General features: G+C 43.2%; 1 protein-coding gene across 1 annotated transcript in view; it reads right to left on the bottom strand.

The window, feature by feature from the left end:
* FBLN7 (fibulin 7) overlaps window positions 1-20,544 on the bottom strand; it is a 250,444-nt gene that overhangs the window by 99,606 nt on the left and 130,294 nt on the right. The window contains exons 2-3 of the mRNA XM_073672785.1: window positions 11,882-12,041; window positions 5,479-5,649 (exon numbers count right to left, since the gene is read on the bottom strand). Coding sequence (XP_073528886.1) covers window positions 5,479-5,649; window positions 11,882-12,041 — 331 coding nt within the window. The remainder of the gene's footprint in view (window positions 1-5,478; window positions 5,650-11,881; window positions 12,042-20,544) is intronic.

Genomic DNA, 20,544 nt, shown 5'->3' with positions numbered 1-20,544 from the left:
CTCCTGCAGCCTCTAACCAAATAATCATATCTCCGTCCCTCTTACCTCCCCACCTGACCTCATCTGCCGACCTGCTCCTCAACCTTAGATCGCTCCTACTAAAACATAAAACAAGCCGACCACTCTCCTTCTCTCACCTATTCTCCCTCTCTCTGCTTCTCCTCAAAGCTGGTGACATATCTCCCAATCCTGCCCCCCCAAAGCTGACACCTCCCATTAATTCCCCCTCCTATCGCTCTTAACCTAATAGGAATTACCAGATTCTCTCCCATGTAAAACCTGTCCCCTTGATGTCCACCCTCTCTCTGGAGCATTCTGGAATGCCCGCTCTATTTGCAATAAGCTCCATGTGATTCATGACCTCTTTACCTCTCGCAATTTCTCCTTCCTTACGGAAATTTCTCCAGCCTTATGGAAACATGGCTGACACCCTCTGACATGACCTCCCCTGCTGCGCTGTGTTACGGCGGCCTCCACTTCACCCACAACCCTCGCTCTAGTAACCGACATGGTGGAGGAGTCGGTCTTCTCCTTTCTACCAACTGCACCTTTAACCCAATCCCACCTCTACTCTCCCTTATCCTCCCTTCATTCAAAGTCCACTCTGTCCACATCTACTCTCCCTTCAACCTCCAAGTGGCCGTCATAATACCCACCTCTGGGCCCAGCCACTGCCTTTATTGACCAATCTTGCTTCTTCACTTTTTCTCTGCTGATATTCCCACCATCATCATGAGTGACTTCAATATCCCCACTGACACCCACCAGTCAGCAGCCTCGAAACTCCTGTCACTTACTTTTGAACTTACTCAGTGGTCCTCCTCAGCCACGCACACAGAGGGACACACACTGGACCTTATCTTCACCCGTCTCTCATATCTAACTTCACAACCTCCCCTCTTCCCCTGTATAACCACTATCTACTCACTTTCTCACCTCTGTCCTGCTCACCAGTCACCCATGTCCAGCAACTAGCACACCCCTGCAGAAACCTTGCACATCTAGACACTTGACACTCTCTGACTCTATTCTACCACTGGCATCCATGTCATCTCTCCACGACACAGACAGTGCCACTGCTTTCTACAATGCCACTATCGCATCAGCTATTGATGCAGTCGCCCCTCTCGTACATGACAGAGTGCGACAACCCTGGCGCAACAACCTCACTAAAAAGCTTCAGCAAGTGTCCAGGGTCATGGAGCGGCATTGGAAGAAAACACATTCACAAGATGACTTCACTGCTTTCAAACAAGCAACACTCGCATTCAAATCAGTCCTCATCTCTGCTAAACAGGCCTACTTCACAACCCTAGTATCTTCCTAATCCTACAACCCCAAACAGTAATTCAACACTTTTAACTCCTTCATCCACCCAACACTGCCCCCTCTGACCCACCTTACCTCTGCTGAGGACTTTGCCACGCACTTCAAAAATAAGATCGACCAAACAAGGCAAGTCTTTATTGTTCTACCACCACAACCCCTTGGTATACCAGACCAATATCCTTCTCCTATAACCTCCCTCTCCAACATCACTGAAGGAGAGCTTACTCGTGTCCTCTCCAAATTGCACTTGACCCCATCCCAACCCACCTCCTCCTCAAACTCACCATCACACAAATCCCATCCCTAACCCATCTCTTCAATCTATCACTAATCTATCAATCTATCACTAATGGTACCTTCCCTTCTGCTTTCAAACGTGCCACAATCACTCCTATCCTCGAAAAGTCATCCCTTGACCCGACTACTATGTTAAGATATCGCTGCTCCCATTTGCTTCCAATCTCCTTGAGCAGCATAGCAGCATGTCCACGTTGAACTTTCCTCCCACCTCTCATCTAACTTGCTCTTTGAAAACCTACACTCTGCTTTCTGTCCCCATCATTCCACTGAAACTGCCCCGACCAAAATTACTAATGACTTACAGGCAAAGCTAACAGACAATTTTCTATACACCTCCTTCTAGACCTGTCCTCTGCCCTTGACACTGTTGACCACTACTACAGATCCTCTCTTCCTTTGGCGTCAAAGACCTTGCCCTATCCTGGATCGCCTCATACCTTTCTAACTGCACATTCAGCGTTTCACACTCCCACACTACCTCCTTATCCCGCCTTCTCTGTTGGAATCCCTCTTCTTAATCTATACCCTTGGCCTGGGACAACTCATAAAGTCCCATGGCTTCCAGTATCACCTATACACTGATGAAACTCAGATCTCCCTCTCTGGCCCAGATGTCACCTCCCTGCTGTCCAGAATCCCAGAGTGTCTATCAGCCATATCCTCCTTCTTCTCCTCTCGCTTCCTCAAGCTCAATGTGGACAAAACTGAACTCATCATCTTTCCTCCATCACGTGTATCTTCCCTACCTGATCTATCTATCACAATAAATGACATCATGCTTTCCCCTGTACCGAACATCCGCTGCCTTAGAGTAAGCCTGGACTCTGCCCTGTCCTTCAAACCGCACATCCAAGCTCTTTCCACCTCCTGTTCCCTTCAGCTCAAAAATATTTCTAGAATCCGTCCTTTCCTCAACCCTTAATCTACTAAAAATGCTTGTGCATGCCCTCATCATCTCCCGCCTGAAACATCCTCCTCCGTGGCCTCTCTGTTAACCCTATCACACCTCTCCAGTCCGTCTCTTCACTGGCTACCAATTGCCCAGCGTATCCAGTTCAATCTACTAAATCTGACCTACAAAGCCATCCATAACCTGTATCTTTGTATATCTCTGAGCTAATCTCCCGATATTTTCCCTCACGTAATCTCCGATTCTCCCAAGATCTCCTTCTGTCCTCCACACTTATTCTTTTCTCAACCAATTGCCTCCAAGACTTCTCCTGAATATCCCCATCCTCTGTAATTCTGTGCCCCAACACATCCGATTATCTACCACATTCGGATCCTTCAGACGGAACTTGAAAACCCACCTCTTCAAGAAAGCTAACAGCCTGCCTTAACCCTGCTGCCTCCTCACCACTACCAGAGCTTCCGCCTCACCAACACCGGAGCTCCTGCAACTTTCCAACCTACTTTCTCCTTCCCCACCATCCTGTAGAATGTAAGCCCTCAAGGGCCGGGTCCTCTTCCCTCTTTACCTGTTTATCATTGTTAGTTTGTTTACTATAAGTGATATCTGTATTTTTTATGTAACCCCTTCTCATGTACAGCACCATGGAATCAATGGTGCTATATAAATAAATGATAATAATAATAATAGTTGGTGTTATGAATGCAGTCTTTTTTCTGTCTTGCACTTGCCAACACGCACTTTCCAGATCAAGGGTGGTGAAGAACTTGACACGTCTAAAGGCTGCTAGGAAATCCTCTATTCGAGAAAGGGGAGAGGCATCTAAAACACTACATGGCTTCAAACTTGGTAGTCTATGCAAAACTGCAAGCTTCCATCTTTCATTTTCACCAGCACTATGGGTTATGCCCAAGAACTCTTGCTCTGTTGAATAATATAGCCATCTAGCATGTGCTTTAGGAAGGCTTTAATTTCCTGGTACAAGTCTGGGAAAATGAGGTAGAATTGTACTTCCCTCAGGAGCTGTTCTCCAGTATTGTCTGCTACCCCTGAAGATCTTGGCACACTACCAGTGGGGTGATTGTTGCACCTTCCAGCTCAATATGTCAGCCGGACTTTTGAGTGACTTGACCATCGACGATAGGAAACACGTCTGCAATCAACTTCATGGGTGTGAGAATCATGTTTGCTAAGATTTGCTGATCTTAACAATACCTGTCCGGCTTTAACTGTGCACAGTGTGGGGGCCACAGCTACCCATTCTTTTTGTAATTCTGGCTCTAATAGGACATTAGTTCCCCTCAGTCCTTAGTTAGTGGCTACTGGCATTGACAAAAACACTAAATGCCCTGCTGGGACTGCTACTAATTTGAAAGAAGGTCCTTGAACACAACCCAGCTTTCCAGTTACGTAACTCATTCTGGATCCAGCAGTGTCTCTACGAGGTAATTTGTTGAGGTTTCTGACTTGAAACATTTTTCTAATACGTGGGTCCCAACTTGTTTGCCATTAGTCCATCTAAATCTTGCAACACATTCATGCCAAGAATCACTGGAACTTCAGGGTCCATTGCTTTCTCTACCATTACCACTCCTTTATTTGGTAATTCTTTACCCCATATCAAGATGTCTGTCTGCATCACACCCACCACAGGTATTGGCAGACTATTGGCCGCTCTGAGGCACACTCAGGTAGCACTACCCTTTTATTGTATGGAGAGAAAGTTTTTTCAAACACCAACCTCGCTAAGGTGGTTACTTGAGTTCCTGTGTCAACCAGATGGGTTAACTCTATCCCATTTTACATTTGTCACCACCGGACACTATCCCAACAAGTCTCTTGCTTCTAGAAAAGGGCTTAAATCGACATCTCCTTCTGTGGTTTGCCTCCCAATCATAGGATGATCTCATTTAAATTCTTCTGACTACTAGTCACCAACCAGCTGGGGCAGTTACTGGCAAGATGTCAATCTTTGCTGTACTTCCAGCATTGCCGCCTGTCATTTTTCCTACCAGTGAGTCTGTTTTGCCCTGTGTACTTTTGAGATGTTGGTGCCCAAGTCACCACTGTTTCTTCTCTGGCTAATGATGTGTCCCGCAGGTCTTTCATCACTTACTCCAAGTTTGCAATTCGGGCTAGCAGACCTTTATTTCCCTCTGGCGCTGCTTCTAATTGCTGGACCGCTGGGATTGTGATGACTTGTTCTTTCACTATTGCAACTGCTTCATTCAGCATCTAGTGTAATGTAAGGTCAGGTTCAAACTTGAGTCCCTCTCTTAGAGTTTTCCACCATGACTAGTCCCTGAGGCCCAATACAATCTGATCTCGCAGCACAACTCCAGTGTACATGATAGACCTAATTTCCTTCTCTTCTTTCTTCTGAGGAAAGGCCATCAGTTCCTGTAAACTGTTGGCAAGCTGCTAAAGGTCTCCCCTTCCTATTCATATTGGGTAAATAACTCATTGCACAGTGCTTAGCTTGTCTCCTGCTCCTACTGCTCTCTGATGCTGTTGGGGAGTCCTTCTGTCGCTTGGATGTAACCAGCTCCCATCTTTCCCTCTATCTGTTTTCAAGGACACACACTTTGACCTCTGTACCTTACAATATCTTCCTTCACTATATGCAAAAGGAAAGTTCCTAGGTTCATTACGAGGTACAACAGAGAGGTTTTAGTTCCTCCCATGCCATGTGTTACAGGACCACCCAATTTTTCTACAAATTACAAGTTAATATAGATTTGATTTGTTCAATTAAAATAGTAATGCTTTAATACACACTATTTATAGATCAAATATATAGTCATCTTATTAATCATCTGATTTTGAGGGCTTAGTAATAATGAAAATGTAATAATACAAGTGAATGCCATATTTTTCATACATTTATCCAAATTTTCTTAGCTCTAAATGAAGCATTAAAAAAATCTCATTTTAACAACCTTTGCATTGTGGGGCATTGTCTGTCCAGGTTCCATTCTGCTGACATAGCCTGCTGCTTGGACCAATGAGTTGGTATCCAGGATCACATGTAAAATGTACCTCATGGTCTGCAAGATATTTTGAACCAAATTTTCTGCCATTCTCAGGAGCTTCCAGTAGAGGACAAGAGACTGAAAAAAAATTATAAACCAATCAGATATTTTCTGCATATATCAGTGATTTCATATTTTCATGGTGTTGCTTTTATGTATGTTATGTATACATTTTTAAATTGCTCAATTTGAGGGTTTTAATGGCAATCTTCGTAGCATTCTTAAAGGGGTTTTCCCAAGATCAATCTCAAGGAAGCTTCCTGCTTCGTGAGGGAGGAGTGGAGGCAGTGATAGTTGCACAGTCGGCAATGCTGCTAGTAGATGCAGCTTTGCCTCTGCAGCACTGGAGGAGCACAGGAGCGCTAAAGCTGTCCAGAACTGGCCAGTCTCATAGCAGCGCTAGCAAGCTCTAGAACAAACAGTTCACAAACTCTGCATTCCTTGCCTAGGAAACTGACCACTCCTGAAAGATTAGAGCTGTGGCTCGAAAACTAAGCAGCAAGCAGTAAATTATAGAATTTAAAATTCCTCTTTTCTTAATGTAGCTCTTCATGTCGCTGAATCACTTTCTATGTAATTGAGGCCTGTTAATATACTGCAGTGAGTTCGAAACTGACTCTACAGACAGACTGTCTTCTAAGCAGATGACATAAAACCTGCCAATAATATTTGAAAACATTTTGATTGGATTACTAACAGCTTTGATACTGTTCTGAAAACAAACATAATACAGTATCTGGCCAGTATTCTGAAGAGCTTGGTTGACATTATCCTTCAACATTTAAAAATAGAATGTGCTGGTTTACTTTTTCTTAATAGGGATCGGTAAAGTCAAGAAAAAATTGGTTCCTTAAAGGAGTTTTCCAGAATTGATAAATTTCAATATATTTACTTTACTGATTATTCTGTTTCCAATCTACACTGCAATTCTTCCTTCTTATTTCCAAATAATCTTTCCAAACATGCCCTTATTACAATCATTTCTTTGTCAGTCTAGTAGAAAATAATTTTTCTATTGGCTTGAGCAGTATTTAAATAGCCCACGTCAATTCCTAGGTGCTGTGCTAGTAGAGTCATGAAATCATGGCGCCTTTCCCGCCTCCTTTCCTTGAGAGTCTTGAGCCCTTGACATCATTGCAAGCTGCGCTGAAATCCCACAGATGCTATGCTCTTCCATTATGTACTTTCACTAGTACACTCCATGCGTTTGCAGCGAACCAATGTATTACTAGTGTAAGAAAGAACAGACCAATGAGTGGGATTTTGGTGCATATATCGCTGATGTCAAAGGCCCAAAGATCTACTAGGACTCCAGTTGTTCTTTACCATTCCACCCAAGCCAGTATAAAAGTTATCTTTTTACTTGATTGACAAATGGAAAATTGTAATATGAGCAAGTTTATACAGCTGTGTGATACAATACCGTGCTCTTAGTTTTCCCTCTAAAAATACATGTGAAATAAGTATTGAATATGTCACCAATTTTCTAAGTACATATATTTCTAAAGGTTCCTTTGACATAGAATTCTCACCAGATGTCAGTAACAACCCATCAAATCCACACAGGCAAAGTAATCAAACTATAGATGTCCATAAATTATGTGTAATAATGAGAAATGACATCGGGACAAAATATTGAACAAGCTTACTGAAATGTATTTAATACATCGTACAAAAGTCTTTGTTGTGGATGACAGCTTCAAAACACCTCCTGCATGGAGAAACTAGTTGCATGCATTGCTCGGGTGTGATTTTGGCCCATTCTTCCACACAAACACTCTTGAAATCCTGAAGGTTCAGTGGGCTCCTTCTATGAACTCTGAGCTTTAGCTCCTTCTATAAATATTCTATTGAATTCAGTTCAGGTGATTGGCTAGGCGATTCTAGCAGCTTTAGTTTCTTTCTCTGAAACCAACTGAGAGTTTCCTTGGCTGTGTGTTTGGGATCATTGTCTTGCTGAAATGTCCACCTTTGTTTCATCTTCATCATCCTGGTAGATGCCAGCAGATTTTTATCAAGAATATCTTGGTTCATTTGTCCATTCATCCTTCCTTCAATTAAATGACGTTTGTCAGTGCTGTATGCAGAAAAACAGCTCCACACCATGATGTTTCCACCTCCATACTTCACTGTTGGTATAGTGTTTATGGGGTGATAAACAGTGACTTTTTACCTCCAAACATGGTGTGTACACTGTGTGCAGAATTATTAGGCAAGTTGTATTTTAGAGGTTTATTTTTATTGATCAACAACTATGTTCTCAATCAACCAAAAAGACTCATAAATATCCAAGCTTAATATTTTTGGAAGTTGGAGTGGTTTTTTTTTAGATTTGGCTATCTTAGAAGGATATCTGTTTGTGCAGGTAACTATTACTGTGCAGAATTATTAGGCAACTTAATAAAAACCAAATATAATCCCATCTCACTTGTTTATTTTCACCAGGTAGACCAATATCAGTGCACAAAATTTAGAAATAAACATTTCTGAAATGCAAAAACAAAAACCAAAAAAATTAGTGATGAATATAGCCACCTTTCTTTATGATGACACTCAACAGCCTTCCATTCATAGATTCTGTCAGTTGCTTGATCTGTTTTCGATCAACATTGCGTGCAGCAGCCACCACAGCCTCCCAGACACTGTTCCGAGAGGTGTACTGTTTTCCCTCCCTGTAGATCTCACATTTTATGATGGACCACAGGTTTTCTATGGGATTCAGATCAGGTGAACAAGGGGGCCATGTCATTATTTTTTCTTCTTTTAGACCTTTACTGGCCAGCCATGCTGTGGAGTAGTTGGATGCATGTAATGGAGCATTGTCCTGCATGAAAATCATTTTTTTCTTGAACGATACCGACTTCTTCCTGTACCACTGCTTGAAGAAGTTGTCTTCCAGAAACTGGCAGTAGGTCTGGGAGTTGAGCTTCACTCTATCCTCAACCCGAAAAGGTCCCACAAGTTCATCTTTGATGATACGAGCCCATACCAGTACCCGACCTTGCTGGCATCTGAATTGGAGTGGAGCTCTCTGCCCTTTACTGATCCAGCCTCTGGCCCATCCATCTGGCGCATCAAGAGTCACTCTCATTTCATCAGTCCATAAAACCTTTGAAAAATCAGTCTTAAGATATTTCTTGGCCTATTCTTGACGTTTTAACTTATGTTTCTTGTTCAAAGGTGGTCGTTTTTCAGCCTTCCTTACCTTGGCCATGTCCCTGAGTGTCGCACACCTTGTGCTTTTTGATACTCCAGTAACGTTGCAGCTCTGAAATATGGCAAAACTGGTGGCAAATGGCATCTTGGCAGCTTCACACTTGATTTTCCTCAATTCATGGGCAGTTATTTTGCGCCTTTTTTGGCCAACACGCTTCTTGCGACCCTATTGGCTATTTGCCATGAAACGCTTGATTGTTCGGTGATCACGCTTCAAAAGTTTGGAAATTTCAAGACTGCTGCATCCCTATGCAAGACATCTCACAATTTTGGACTTTTCAGAGCCCGTCAAATCTCTCTTCTGACCCATTTTGCCAAAGGAAAGGAAATTGCCTAATAATTAAGCACACCTTATATAGGGTGTTGATGTCATTAGTCAACACCCCTCCTCATTACAGAGATGCACATCACCAGATTTACTTAATTGGTAGTTAGCTCGCAAGCCTATGCAGCTTGAAGTAGGACAACATGTATAAAAAATATCATGTGATCAAAATACTCATTTGCCTAATAATTCTGCACACAGTGTATTATGACATCCAAAGAGATTCATTTTGGTTTCATCTGACCAGACTATATTTTCCTAGTATTTCACAGGCTTGTCTAAATGTTGTTAACCAAACTTTAAAGGTGCTTGAACATATTTTTGTTCAGCAATAGAGTTTTGCTTGGTGTGCATGCAGGCCATGGAGGTTGACTGCATTACTAATTGTTTTCTTTGAAATATTTATACCTCCTGATTCCAGGTCTTTTTGTAGCTCTCCGAAGGTGGTCTTTTGATCTTAGACAACTCTTATGATAATTAGTTTCACTCCTCTGTCTGAAATCTTGCAGGGAGCACCTGACCGTGGCCGGTTTATGGTGAAATTATGTTCTTTCCACTTCTGGATTATGGCCCCAGCAGTGCTCACTAGAACCTTCCATATTTTCACTAAGTGGCAGGACTGCTTTCTAATTACTGATAGATTTCAGCGGGTGTCATGACTTTCCATGGCTTTTGCACCTCTCTATATTAATGTATTCAATATTTTTCCCTGCATCATTCCTTGTTATTACATAAAACTTAATTTATGGACATCTATGGTTTGATTTCTTTGTGTGGATTGGATGGGTTGTTATCGACATCGGGTGAGAATTTCATGTCAATAGCACCTTTAGAAATATATTTACTTAGAAAATTGGTGATGTGTTCAGTACTCTACATACAATATTTCATCCACTCTACATACATACTACCCCTACCATTTTCTAGGGTAAGAAGTGCCTTGCTATTCTTATTCTATCAGCTCTTCCAGATTTTTTCAAGTCAGCCATATTCTGCAGATACTTTTTTACTCTAAAAAATATAAGTGGAGCAAAAGTATAGGCATACCACTTTTCTACCATGTGTGACAACACTCTTTTCATGTAATCAGTGGGATTTACATCAGTTGAATTTCTTACATGAAAATTTGTAGCAGTTCATAATGATATGCCACCATTGGATGTGATGAGTTAACCCCTTCAACAGTTTAGATGAGGACCAACAATACAGTGGGCCTATGATGTACATTCAAACATCTATCACATCTACAGATGTCCACAGATTCTAGAGTATAGACAGCACTTCCAAGAATATAAATTTCCAAAGCAAGCTTTATGTAGACAATGAGAGAGCAAGTAAATTCAGCCTACAGAATTATCAACTAAGTTGTGAACTACCGTATGCCTCAAGAACAATGCAATTCACTTTTCAGTATGGCTGGTCATTCAAGTTATACCTTTCTCCAAATGTGAAACAGCTAGCAGCTATTTTTAGGGGCTTTGTATAAAAATTTAAATTTTACTTCCAAATAGCAGAATTTAGGAAGTAAAAAAAAATAATACTCATGTTTTAATTTCCTGACACCTCAGTGTTGTTATTCCAAGGAGCCCAACTTGTCCTATGATTATTTCAGAGACTTTATAGCACCATGGCGCAGCTCCAGGAAATCACTGGCTCAAACAGTTATGCGCTAGAACTACAAAAATCACTGCTGCTGACAATTATTGGCCAAGTGTTCTTGTATTTATATGGAATGTCACAGCTCCATCAGATGAAAATGAGATGGGCATTTGCACTGTCAATTGGCGGCACTGGTGGGACTGGACTGGTGGGAGATTAGAGGTTACTTTTTAGCCTCATTCAGAGTACAATGTTAGGAAATTGTCATTGTTCAGCTGAACTGCATCTACTACAATAAAAAAATCAAAGTTAGCATTCTTTACTTCTGTCTAAATAAATTCCTGTTCACAAAGTCCTCTCACAACTACTAAGAAATATCTGTAAAAACGCCTACCATGTGCCATTTACTATTTAAAGGTAATCTGTGATGTTCGATAACACTATTAGTCTGCAGATATAGGGTTATTTTGTAGGTTAATAGCATTATGTAGATGCCCAGCCACAGTACTAAAAGGGCAACAGCCAGGAAAAAATGAACTTATTTCTCCCGGGAAATCCTAGCTTTCAGTCATGCAGGTGTACCCAGAACAATTACAGTCACCGCTCACACCACTGAGAGTGGAAGCTGTAAGCATGCCCCAACACAGACTGTCGGCTCTGCACTGGTGCACTGCTGAGCCAGCTGTTGGTCAGTGCAGGGGCGTGCTTACAGCCAGTGCTCTCAATGGTGTGAGCGGTGACTGTAATTGCTCTGGGCACACCTGTTTGACTGGAAGCCGGTAGTTAATATCCTCCTGGGTCCCACACATTCAATACTGAGGCCAGGCACCTACATAAAACTATTAACCTGCAGATTAATCCTAATATCTGCTGGCTAACAGCGTTATCGGTCATGACAGGTCCTCTCAAATACTGGTGTCTTCTTAGATGGTCGAGGGGTTTTTGCCCCCTCTGAAGCACCAGGACATATGTGATTGCTAAGGTTGCACCCCTTTTTGTTGCAGTCATAACCAAGTATATTGTGCTAAAGTATACTATAATCCAATACATTTTATCCACCATATTTTATTTTATTTTTTTCTCAAATCTTTATTTAAGGAATTTTGTATACATATAATATTAAAGCGATAGCAAATATAGTAACACCATATTTTATTATTTAACACTAACCTGGCTGTGGTTCTGGGCCGCCTTTGTTGACAGTGTTTTGCAAATGATTAAGTCTGCTTTTCATAATACGGATTCCTTCGGCAAATCTTGTTTCTTGACCCTTTAAGAATTGTTGCATTTGTTTGATGACAGTCAGGACTTGCTGCTTGTTGGGACAGTTCTGAAATTAAAAACAAGCATCATTATGAAATTGCAATATCATATCAGTTTTATATGTTGTGAAAAAGTGGTAAATGTTAAATTCAGCAAAGAATGTGTGATCTAAAAAGAAAAATATGTTTATAGCCTAGTAATCAAATGTTTTCCAATCATTGGCTTGGAAGCAACATGTGGCTGTTTGTGACCCCCCAAGCTGGTGCCAGCTTTGCATAATCTTGTGCCCTAATGGAACCAAGGCAGTAAATACTAGGATGAGCTATGTGTCTAAAGACTTTTTATCTTTGAATTTCCAGCATTACTCACCACCATTTTTATTTAAAAGCCATTTATAAGCAATCATTTATTGGGAAGTATTGCTTCTAGATGGCAAACTAGACAAACTACCTGCAGCCAATGCTTCATGGCTATAAGTTAAAGAAACACACTTGGATTTTTGGATGCACCAAACATTTCTGGAGGAATGCCCACACATTTACTTTTATAAAGCTAGTTGTATCATCAGAGCGTAAAAGAATACATTGCTAAGTGTTATTATAGAGAAATATCCTTTTCTGTATTTGACTGTCACATTTCAAAGGGACAAAAATATAACAGACATGTAGGTAGAATTGATAACAATCAAGAATATTAAATTGATTCATTAAAATGTCTGAACTTATGAAATTTCATTAACTCCATACAAGCGTATTGAGCGATGCTGCGCCCACTAGATGACTGCGCCCACTGGAAGGCTGCACCCACTAGATGGCCGCTCCCTCGCTCCGTATACTTGTATGGAGTGAGGCTGTGACCACTAGATGGCTTCTGCCCAGAAGTATGCAAATAGCATACATCACCACCATTCCCAGCTCAGAAATTGGCGAATCATTACAATGCACAGTGTATGTGCTGAGGGGATTCAATAGTCTACAGTCACACAGAGTGACTGCAGACTTTTCATTTTATATCGAACAACCCCTTTAAAGGGAATCTGTCACCTCCTGGGACCTATCAAACCTCTAATATGGGCATACAGGTGATAGAAATGCAAATCTATACATACCTGTATGGCCCATATTAGAGGTCTGCTTGCTTTGAAATATCTTTTTATAAAATCTGTTTTCCTATGCTTGGCGTAAATCCCCGCCTACCTACTTAATTTAAACATTCCCCCCTCCCCTGCCTTTTACAGTGCCCTGTGACGTGCAGTCTAGGTCTGCATATCCCACACATGCGCAATGCGCCTATAACGTAAGGTGCGTTTTTTTTCTCTCTGCCCCATTTTACACTTCTGAGCTCTAGTGTAGTGCGCAGGCGCCAGGGAGTCACTGTGACTTCCGCTCCAGTGACCTCCGGCATGTGCAACAATAAGGTTTGGTCCCCACTTACTCCCGGCATGCTGATAGTTAGGAACTATATTGTATATATGTATACACGTGAATATGTGTATGTATATACTGTATGAATGTAGCACCCCGAGGACTCGGCTGCTACAGGGGTATTACACCTCAAGCCAGAGGTGTGGTATTCCACTCCCGGGTAAGGATAGAGTGTGGGACTGAGCTCAGTAGCTGCATGCACTACATACACCCCATTTCCGGGGGACAGATCAATGGTACTCCCACTAGATGAATGTGCAGGTACGACAGTGTCTGTCCCTGGCTGGAGTGGGGAGGGGGGTGGAACATCCCAGTAGTGTAGGGGCAGATAGGGGAGGGGCTCTGGGCATAGAGGTAGGAGCCCATTGGGTGCTAGTCACCTGGGCTCACACATAGAGGGAGTATATAAGGTGGGCACCATCTAGAGACAGGGTGAGAGAGTCAGTCAGTGAGTTCAGAGAGGAGCTCAGCCAGGAGGGCTGACAGGGAGCTGTGGCTCCGGCTGGGCCCAGCTCCAGGGCCAGGCCTGTAGTGGAGAGGAGGAGGAAGAAAGGCCCGGAGACGCAGAACAAGAGGGAACCCTGAGATCCCAGAAGAGACCAAAAAGGGTGAAGGGTTGGCAGTAAAGGGTACCGGATCCCAAGCTGGTGGAGGCAAACCATCCTTAGCCAGGAACCGGAGGTCGTGGACAAGTTTTGGCGCGACCCCTCGCCATATCCACCGGGAAGGCACGCCACATAGGGTCAGGAAAACCGGAGAGAGGTTTTGCCCCATAAGGCCCGAGGAAGCTGGACATAGGTGGGTCCCTGGTGAGGACGGCCTGTAGGAAGGACGAGAAGGGAGCTCAGGACCACGCTCTGGACTTGCCTGGGGGTTGGCCGAGTCCCGCACCTGGTGGACGCAGCACGACTCGGGTGGTCACTCAAGGCCGGAGTGACCGGAGCAACACCTGTGAGTAAAAACCCTGAAACTGCATCCCACGTCTCTGTGCCTCCTTACCGCACCATCACTACCACCATCATCTCTACACTATCTGCCCTGAGGCCGTACCCCTCCCGTTGGGGGTTATACCATCTACGCTGCACAACTATAACACCGGCCTCAGCGGACTGTCCTGCAGCGGCGGCTTCATCGCCGCATTCAACGGGTGGCGTAGTCGTCCAACATCTACTGCTACTACTCAGCCACTCAGTTTGACTCCCTGGGCACGGACCGGGTCACCGCCACGAGACTACTACCCCCATCTGATCCGGATCCGGGTAAGCTCCCCCGTGCGCGTGATGCCGCGCGAAGCAGCAGGCCCAGGGGCGCGTCATATACACTGCTCAAAAAAATAAAGGGAACACTTAAAAACAACAGAATATAACTCCAAGTAAATCAAATTTCTGTGAAATCAATCTGTCCACTTAGGAAGCAACACTGATTGACAATCAATTTCACATGCTGTTGTGCAAATGGAATAGACAATAGATGGAAATTATTGGCAATTATCAAGACACACTCAATAAAGGAGTGTTTCTGCTGGTGGGGACCACAGACCACATCTCAGTACCAATGCTTTCTGGCTGATGTTTTGGTCACTTTTGAATTTTGGTTGTGCTTTCACATTCGTGGTAGCATGAGACAGACTCTACAACCCACAGAAGTTGCTCAGGTAGTGCAGCTCATCCAGGATGGCACATCAATGCGAGCTGTGGCAAGAAGGTTTGCTGTGTCTGTCAGCGTTGTGTCCAGAGGCTGAAGGCGCTACCAGGAGACAGGCCAGTACACCAGGAGATGTAGAGAGGGCTGTAGGAGGGCAACAACCCAGCAGCAGGACCCCTACCTCCGCCTTTGTGCAAGGAGGAACAGGAGGAGCACTGGCAGAGCCCTGCGAAATGACCTCCAGCAGGCCACAAATGTGCATGTGTCTGCACAAACGGTTAGAAACCAACTCCATGAGGGTGGTATGAGGGCCCGATGTTCACAGATGGGGGTTGTGCTCACAGCCCAACACCATGCAGGATGCTTGGCATTTGCCACAGAACACCAGGATTGGCAAAGTTGCCACTGGCGCTCTGTGCTCTTCACAGATGAAAGCAGGTTCACACTGAGCACATGTGACAGACGTGACAGAGTCAGGAGACGCCGTGGAGAGCGATCTGCTGCCTGCAACATCCTTCAGCATGACCAGTTTGGCAGTGGGTCAGTAATGGTGTGGGGTGGCATTTCTTTGGAGGGTCGCACAGCCCTCCATGTGCTCACCAGAGGTAGCCTGACTACCATTAGATACCGAAATAAGATCCTCAGACCCCTTGTGAGACCATATGCTGGTGCGGTTGGCCCTGGGTTCCTCCTAATGCAGGACAATGCCAGACCTCATGTGGCTGGAGTGTGTCAGCAGTTCCTGCAAGATGAAGGCATTGAAGCTATGGACTGGCCTGCCCGTTCCCCAGACCTGAATCCGATTGAGCACATCTGGAACATCATGTCTCACTCCATCCACCAATGTCACGTTGCACCACAGACTGTCCAGGAGTTGGCGGATGCTTTAGTCCAGGTCTGGGAGGAGATCCCACAGGAGACCATTCGCATCCTTATCAGGAGCATGCCCAGGCATTGTAGGGAGGTCATACAGGCACGTGGAGGCCACACACAATACTAAGCCTCATTTTGACTTGTTTTAAGAACATTACATCAAAGTTGGATCAGCCTGTAGTGTGTTTTTCCACTTTAATTTTGGGGGTGACTCCAAATCCAGGCCTCCATTGGTTAATAAATTTGATTACTATTGTTGATTTTTGTGTGATTTTGTTTTCAGCACATTCAACTTTGTACAGAACAAAGTATTCAATGAGAATATTTTATTCATTCAGATCTAGGATGTCTTATTTGAGTGTTCCCTTTATCTTTTTGAGCAGTGTGTATATATACATATATATATATATGTGTATGTATATATATATGTATATATATATATATATGTATATATATATATATATATACAGGGAGGGCCATTTATATAGATACACCTAAATTAAATGGGAATGGTTGGTGATGTCAAATTCCTGTTTGTAGCACATTAGTATATGGGAGGGGGAAAAATGTTCCAGATGGGTGGTGGCCGTGGCGGCCATTTTGAAGTCGGCCATTTTGGATCCAACTTTATTTTTTTCAATGGGAAGAGGGTCAGGTGATACATCAAACCTATTGAGAATTTCATAAGAAAAACAATGGTGTGCTTGGTTTTAACGCAACTTTATTCTTTCATGAGTTTTTTACAAGTTTATGACCACTTATAAAATGTGTTCAAAGTGCTGCCCATTGTGTTGGATTGTCAATGCAACCCTCTTCTCCCACTCTTGACACACTGATAGCAACACCACAGAAGAAATGCTAGCACAGGCTTCCAGTATCCGTTGTTTCACATTTCCACATTACTTTAGTTTCAAAATGCTGATTACAAATTGTAGTCATCTTTGCAATTTCTGTTTCCTCTTGATGAACCATAATCACATTGTCCACATATAAGAGAATAAAGATCCACTTTCCGAATGTACATTTTATATATAAACACGGATCTGCTTGACCTCTTTTAAATCATTTTTCCAATAAGACTTTGTTCATTTTGGTGTTCAATACTCTTGCCAATTGCTTAAGACCATAGAGAGATTTTTATCGCTTGCAAATGAGATTCTCTTCACCCTCTTTGATATAAGCCTCAGGTTGAGTCATATACAAGTCCTCTTTAATGTCACCAATTACAAAGGCAGCTTTGATGTCCAAATGTCTGACAAATGTCTGAACAGCAGCTATAACCTTTACAGTCCTGAATGTGGTCTGCTTAGCAACTGGAGAAAATGTGGCATCATAATCTTCACCATATTTCTGAGAATATCCTTTTGTGATTAATCTTGCTTTAAATCTGTGAACCTTGCCATCAGAGTCATACTTGGTCTTAAAAAACATTTACATTTGATTGCCTTTTTGCCTTGTGGTAGTTTGGTGAGTTTCCAAGTTTGAAGTCGATGAAGGGACTTCATTTCCTCATTAGCAGCATTAATCCACTTCAGTTTTTCACGGACAGGTTGTTGTTGCATCTCATTTCATTAATGTGGCTCTGACTCAGGTAGTGTTTTGACAAAGTAGGATAGACGCTTGGATTGTATACCACTGTTTGATCTCAACGATCTCCAGACTTCAGGTTCACCTGATTTTTCTGTGGCTTCTTCAGTGGTTGAAGAACCTAGCCAATCATCTACATCCTTTTTCTTGTTATTTTGAAATTGTGACTGAGATTGTTGTTGCTTCAGCTGGACTACTGGTATGATGTCATGAAACTTGAGGGACACGAAAGTACTCATTAGTCATTACATCTCTGCTTATTGTGACGCTGTCCGTTTCTAGGTGATGGATTCTATATCCTTTCTGGGTTTCACTATAGTCCACCAGGATACCTTTTTTTGCATGAGATTCCCACTTGGTATGCTTTTCTTTGGGAATATGTACAAATACTTTACTTTGGAATATTCTTATGTGTTGTTGTTCAGACTTCTTGCTATTCCATTGCTCAAATGGAGTTTTCTCAGTAGCTTTACCTGGTGGTCTGTTTTGAAGATAGCAAGCTGTCATGATTGCTTCGCCCCAATATATTGTTGGCAAATCTGTGTCAAATAGCATACTTCTTCCACTTTCTCAAAGTGTCTGGTTCCCTCTTTACAGTACATCATTTTGTTTAGGGTTGTATGGTACAGTGGTCTGAAGCACGATTCCATTTTTCCTTAAACATTTTGTGTCTGATTACTTGTATAGTCAGTTTCATTACCTGTACCCAGAAGTTTTAGCATTCTCCCAAATTTGTTATATACTTCAGCGAGATATATTTCAAGTTTCTCTTCATCTTTGCTGTGAAGCAGATAGACTACTGTATATTTTGAATAATCATTGCTAAATGTGCGAAAATATCTCTTTTGTTCAGGAGTTTGAGTACTCACTGGACCACAAACATCTGTGTATATTAACTCCAGAAGCTGTTCTGATCTTTTAGTACTATTGTTAGGAAAGGATTTTCTTGACATTTTCCCTTTAAGACAGCTAGTACATTTCATTGTCTGATTACACAGATCGACTGTAATACCATCATCAAGTTATTTTTTAACTAACTTTTTTATTGCTTCTGGGTCTCTATGTGCAAGACACTTATACCATACATGGATACAATTCTTGTGCTGTTCGTGTTTAGCAGTGTATACACTTTCCTTGCATTTTAGCTGGTACAACTCATCTTTGATTTTTCCTTCTGCTAGTGTGTGACCTTCATTTCAGATGATACAGCTGTCATCTTTAAATGTAACTTAATTTCCTTGTCTTGTGAGTTTATTCACAGATAACAAATTGCTTTCAAGACTAGGGACATAGAGCATATCCTTTAATGGGATTTTTCTGCTTTGTGTTGGATAGACTTGACAATTAATGTAACAATCTCCTATTCCCTCTGAATTCATATACTGACCATTAGCCAAGATCACTTTCTCTGACTTACTTTGGTCTAGATTAGAGAAGAAGCTTCTGTCATGAGTCATATGACTAGTTGCCCCAGAGTCTATACACCATGCATGCTATGATGTACTTACATTAACAGCAAACGCAGCTTCAGTACATGAAGGATCATATTCTTCAGTATATTAACCTTATGATGATTGTTTTGCTTTTTCAGCTGATTTATTCTAGCTTTCCAGATTCTGCAGTCAGACTTTAGGTGCCCTGATTTCTTTCAGACAAAACAATCACATATTTTCTTCAAATGAGTTTTATGTTTGGATAGGTCTTGAGTTTTTAAAGTGGATTCTGCTTTGGATACCCCACTGCTGTTTACACTTTTTGTCTTTCACTTATACTCATCTACAAGCTTTCCTCTGACATACTCCAATTTAAACTCATAATCTGGGCACGCATCTAGTGCAGTGTGTCATAGCTTTCTGGTAGACCACTTAGTAGTAGTGCAGCAACATGGAAATCCTTTAGATCTTCCAATGCCCTGCAGGCGCTCCACAATTTCTAGGGTATTTCTTATGTAATCCTGCATATTCTTGTCCCTTATTTAGCTTAGATTGATACAGCTTTCTCATTAAAGAGAGCTTACTGTTACGCTCACGCCCGGACTGTTTGGCGTGAGCGTGGTTAGTGGTCCCACTGGGCCACGAACCAAGGAGTGCCTGGAGGGGTGTGACTAGGGGTCTCACCAGATCCGACCACGAACACAAGGTGGCTTAATCGACTCCGGGGTCCGAGGAGGGACATGGGAGGTGGCCCAGGTGCTACTCCAATGCAGGAACGGGCAGGTTTGGCTGGTATGCAGACAGATGGGTACTGGCAGGCATGGCTGGTATGCAGACAGGTGGGTACTGGCAGGCACGGCTGGTATGCAGACAGGCGGGTACTGGCAGGCATGGCTGGTATGCAGACTGCCGGGTACAGGCAGGCAAGGCTGGTATGCAGACTGACGGGTACTGGCAGGCACAGTTGGTATGCAGACTGGCGGGTACTGGCAGGCACGGCTGGTATGCAGACTGGCAGGCATGGCTGGTATACAGACAGGCTGGTACTGGCAGGTAGGAAAACAGGCTGAATAGGGACCAGTACAGACTGGGATACAGGAACACAGCTGCAGGTGCGGAGGACAGGCAGAGCAGAGCCGCAGGTGCAGAGGACAAACGGAGCAGAGCGGAGCAGAGCCGCAGGTGCGAAGGACAAGTGGAGCAGAGCAGAGTGGAGCAGAGCCGCAGGTGCGGAGGACAAGCGGAGCAGAGCGGAGCAGAGCAGCAGGTGCGGAAGACAAGCAGAGCAGAGCGGAGCAGAGCCACAGGTGCGGAGGACAAGCGGAGCAGAGCCACAGGTGTGGAGGACAAGCAGAGCAGAGCGGAGCAGAGCAGCAGGTGCCGAGGACAGGACAGGGCTCTGTTCACATGGAACAGACTGGGAAACAGAGGAAGATAGCTAGAACACAGGAGGTAGATACGGGGGCAGGGAAATGGGACAAGCAGAACCAGATACACACAAGTTACTTGCAATGAAGTAGCAAGTGGACACAAAACTCAAAAACAGAAGTACAGAGACAACAAGTAGGAGTTAGGTACTGGTTCATAAACTGCAGGAAAAGGGAAGGAT

This window comes from Phyllobates terribilis, unplaced genomic scaffold (assembly GCF_046119375.1).
Source record: "Phyllobates terribilis strain yellow unplaced genomic scaffold, ASM4611937v1 Scaffold_3__8_contigs__length_932513732, whole genome shotgun sequence".
NCBI classification, from domain to species: Eukaryota; Metazoa; Chordata; class Amphibia; order Anura; family Dendrobatidae; genus Phyllobates; species Phyllobates terribilis.
This window is presented reverse-complemented; position numbering and strand designations above follow the sequence as displayed.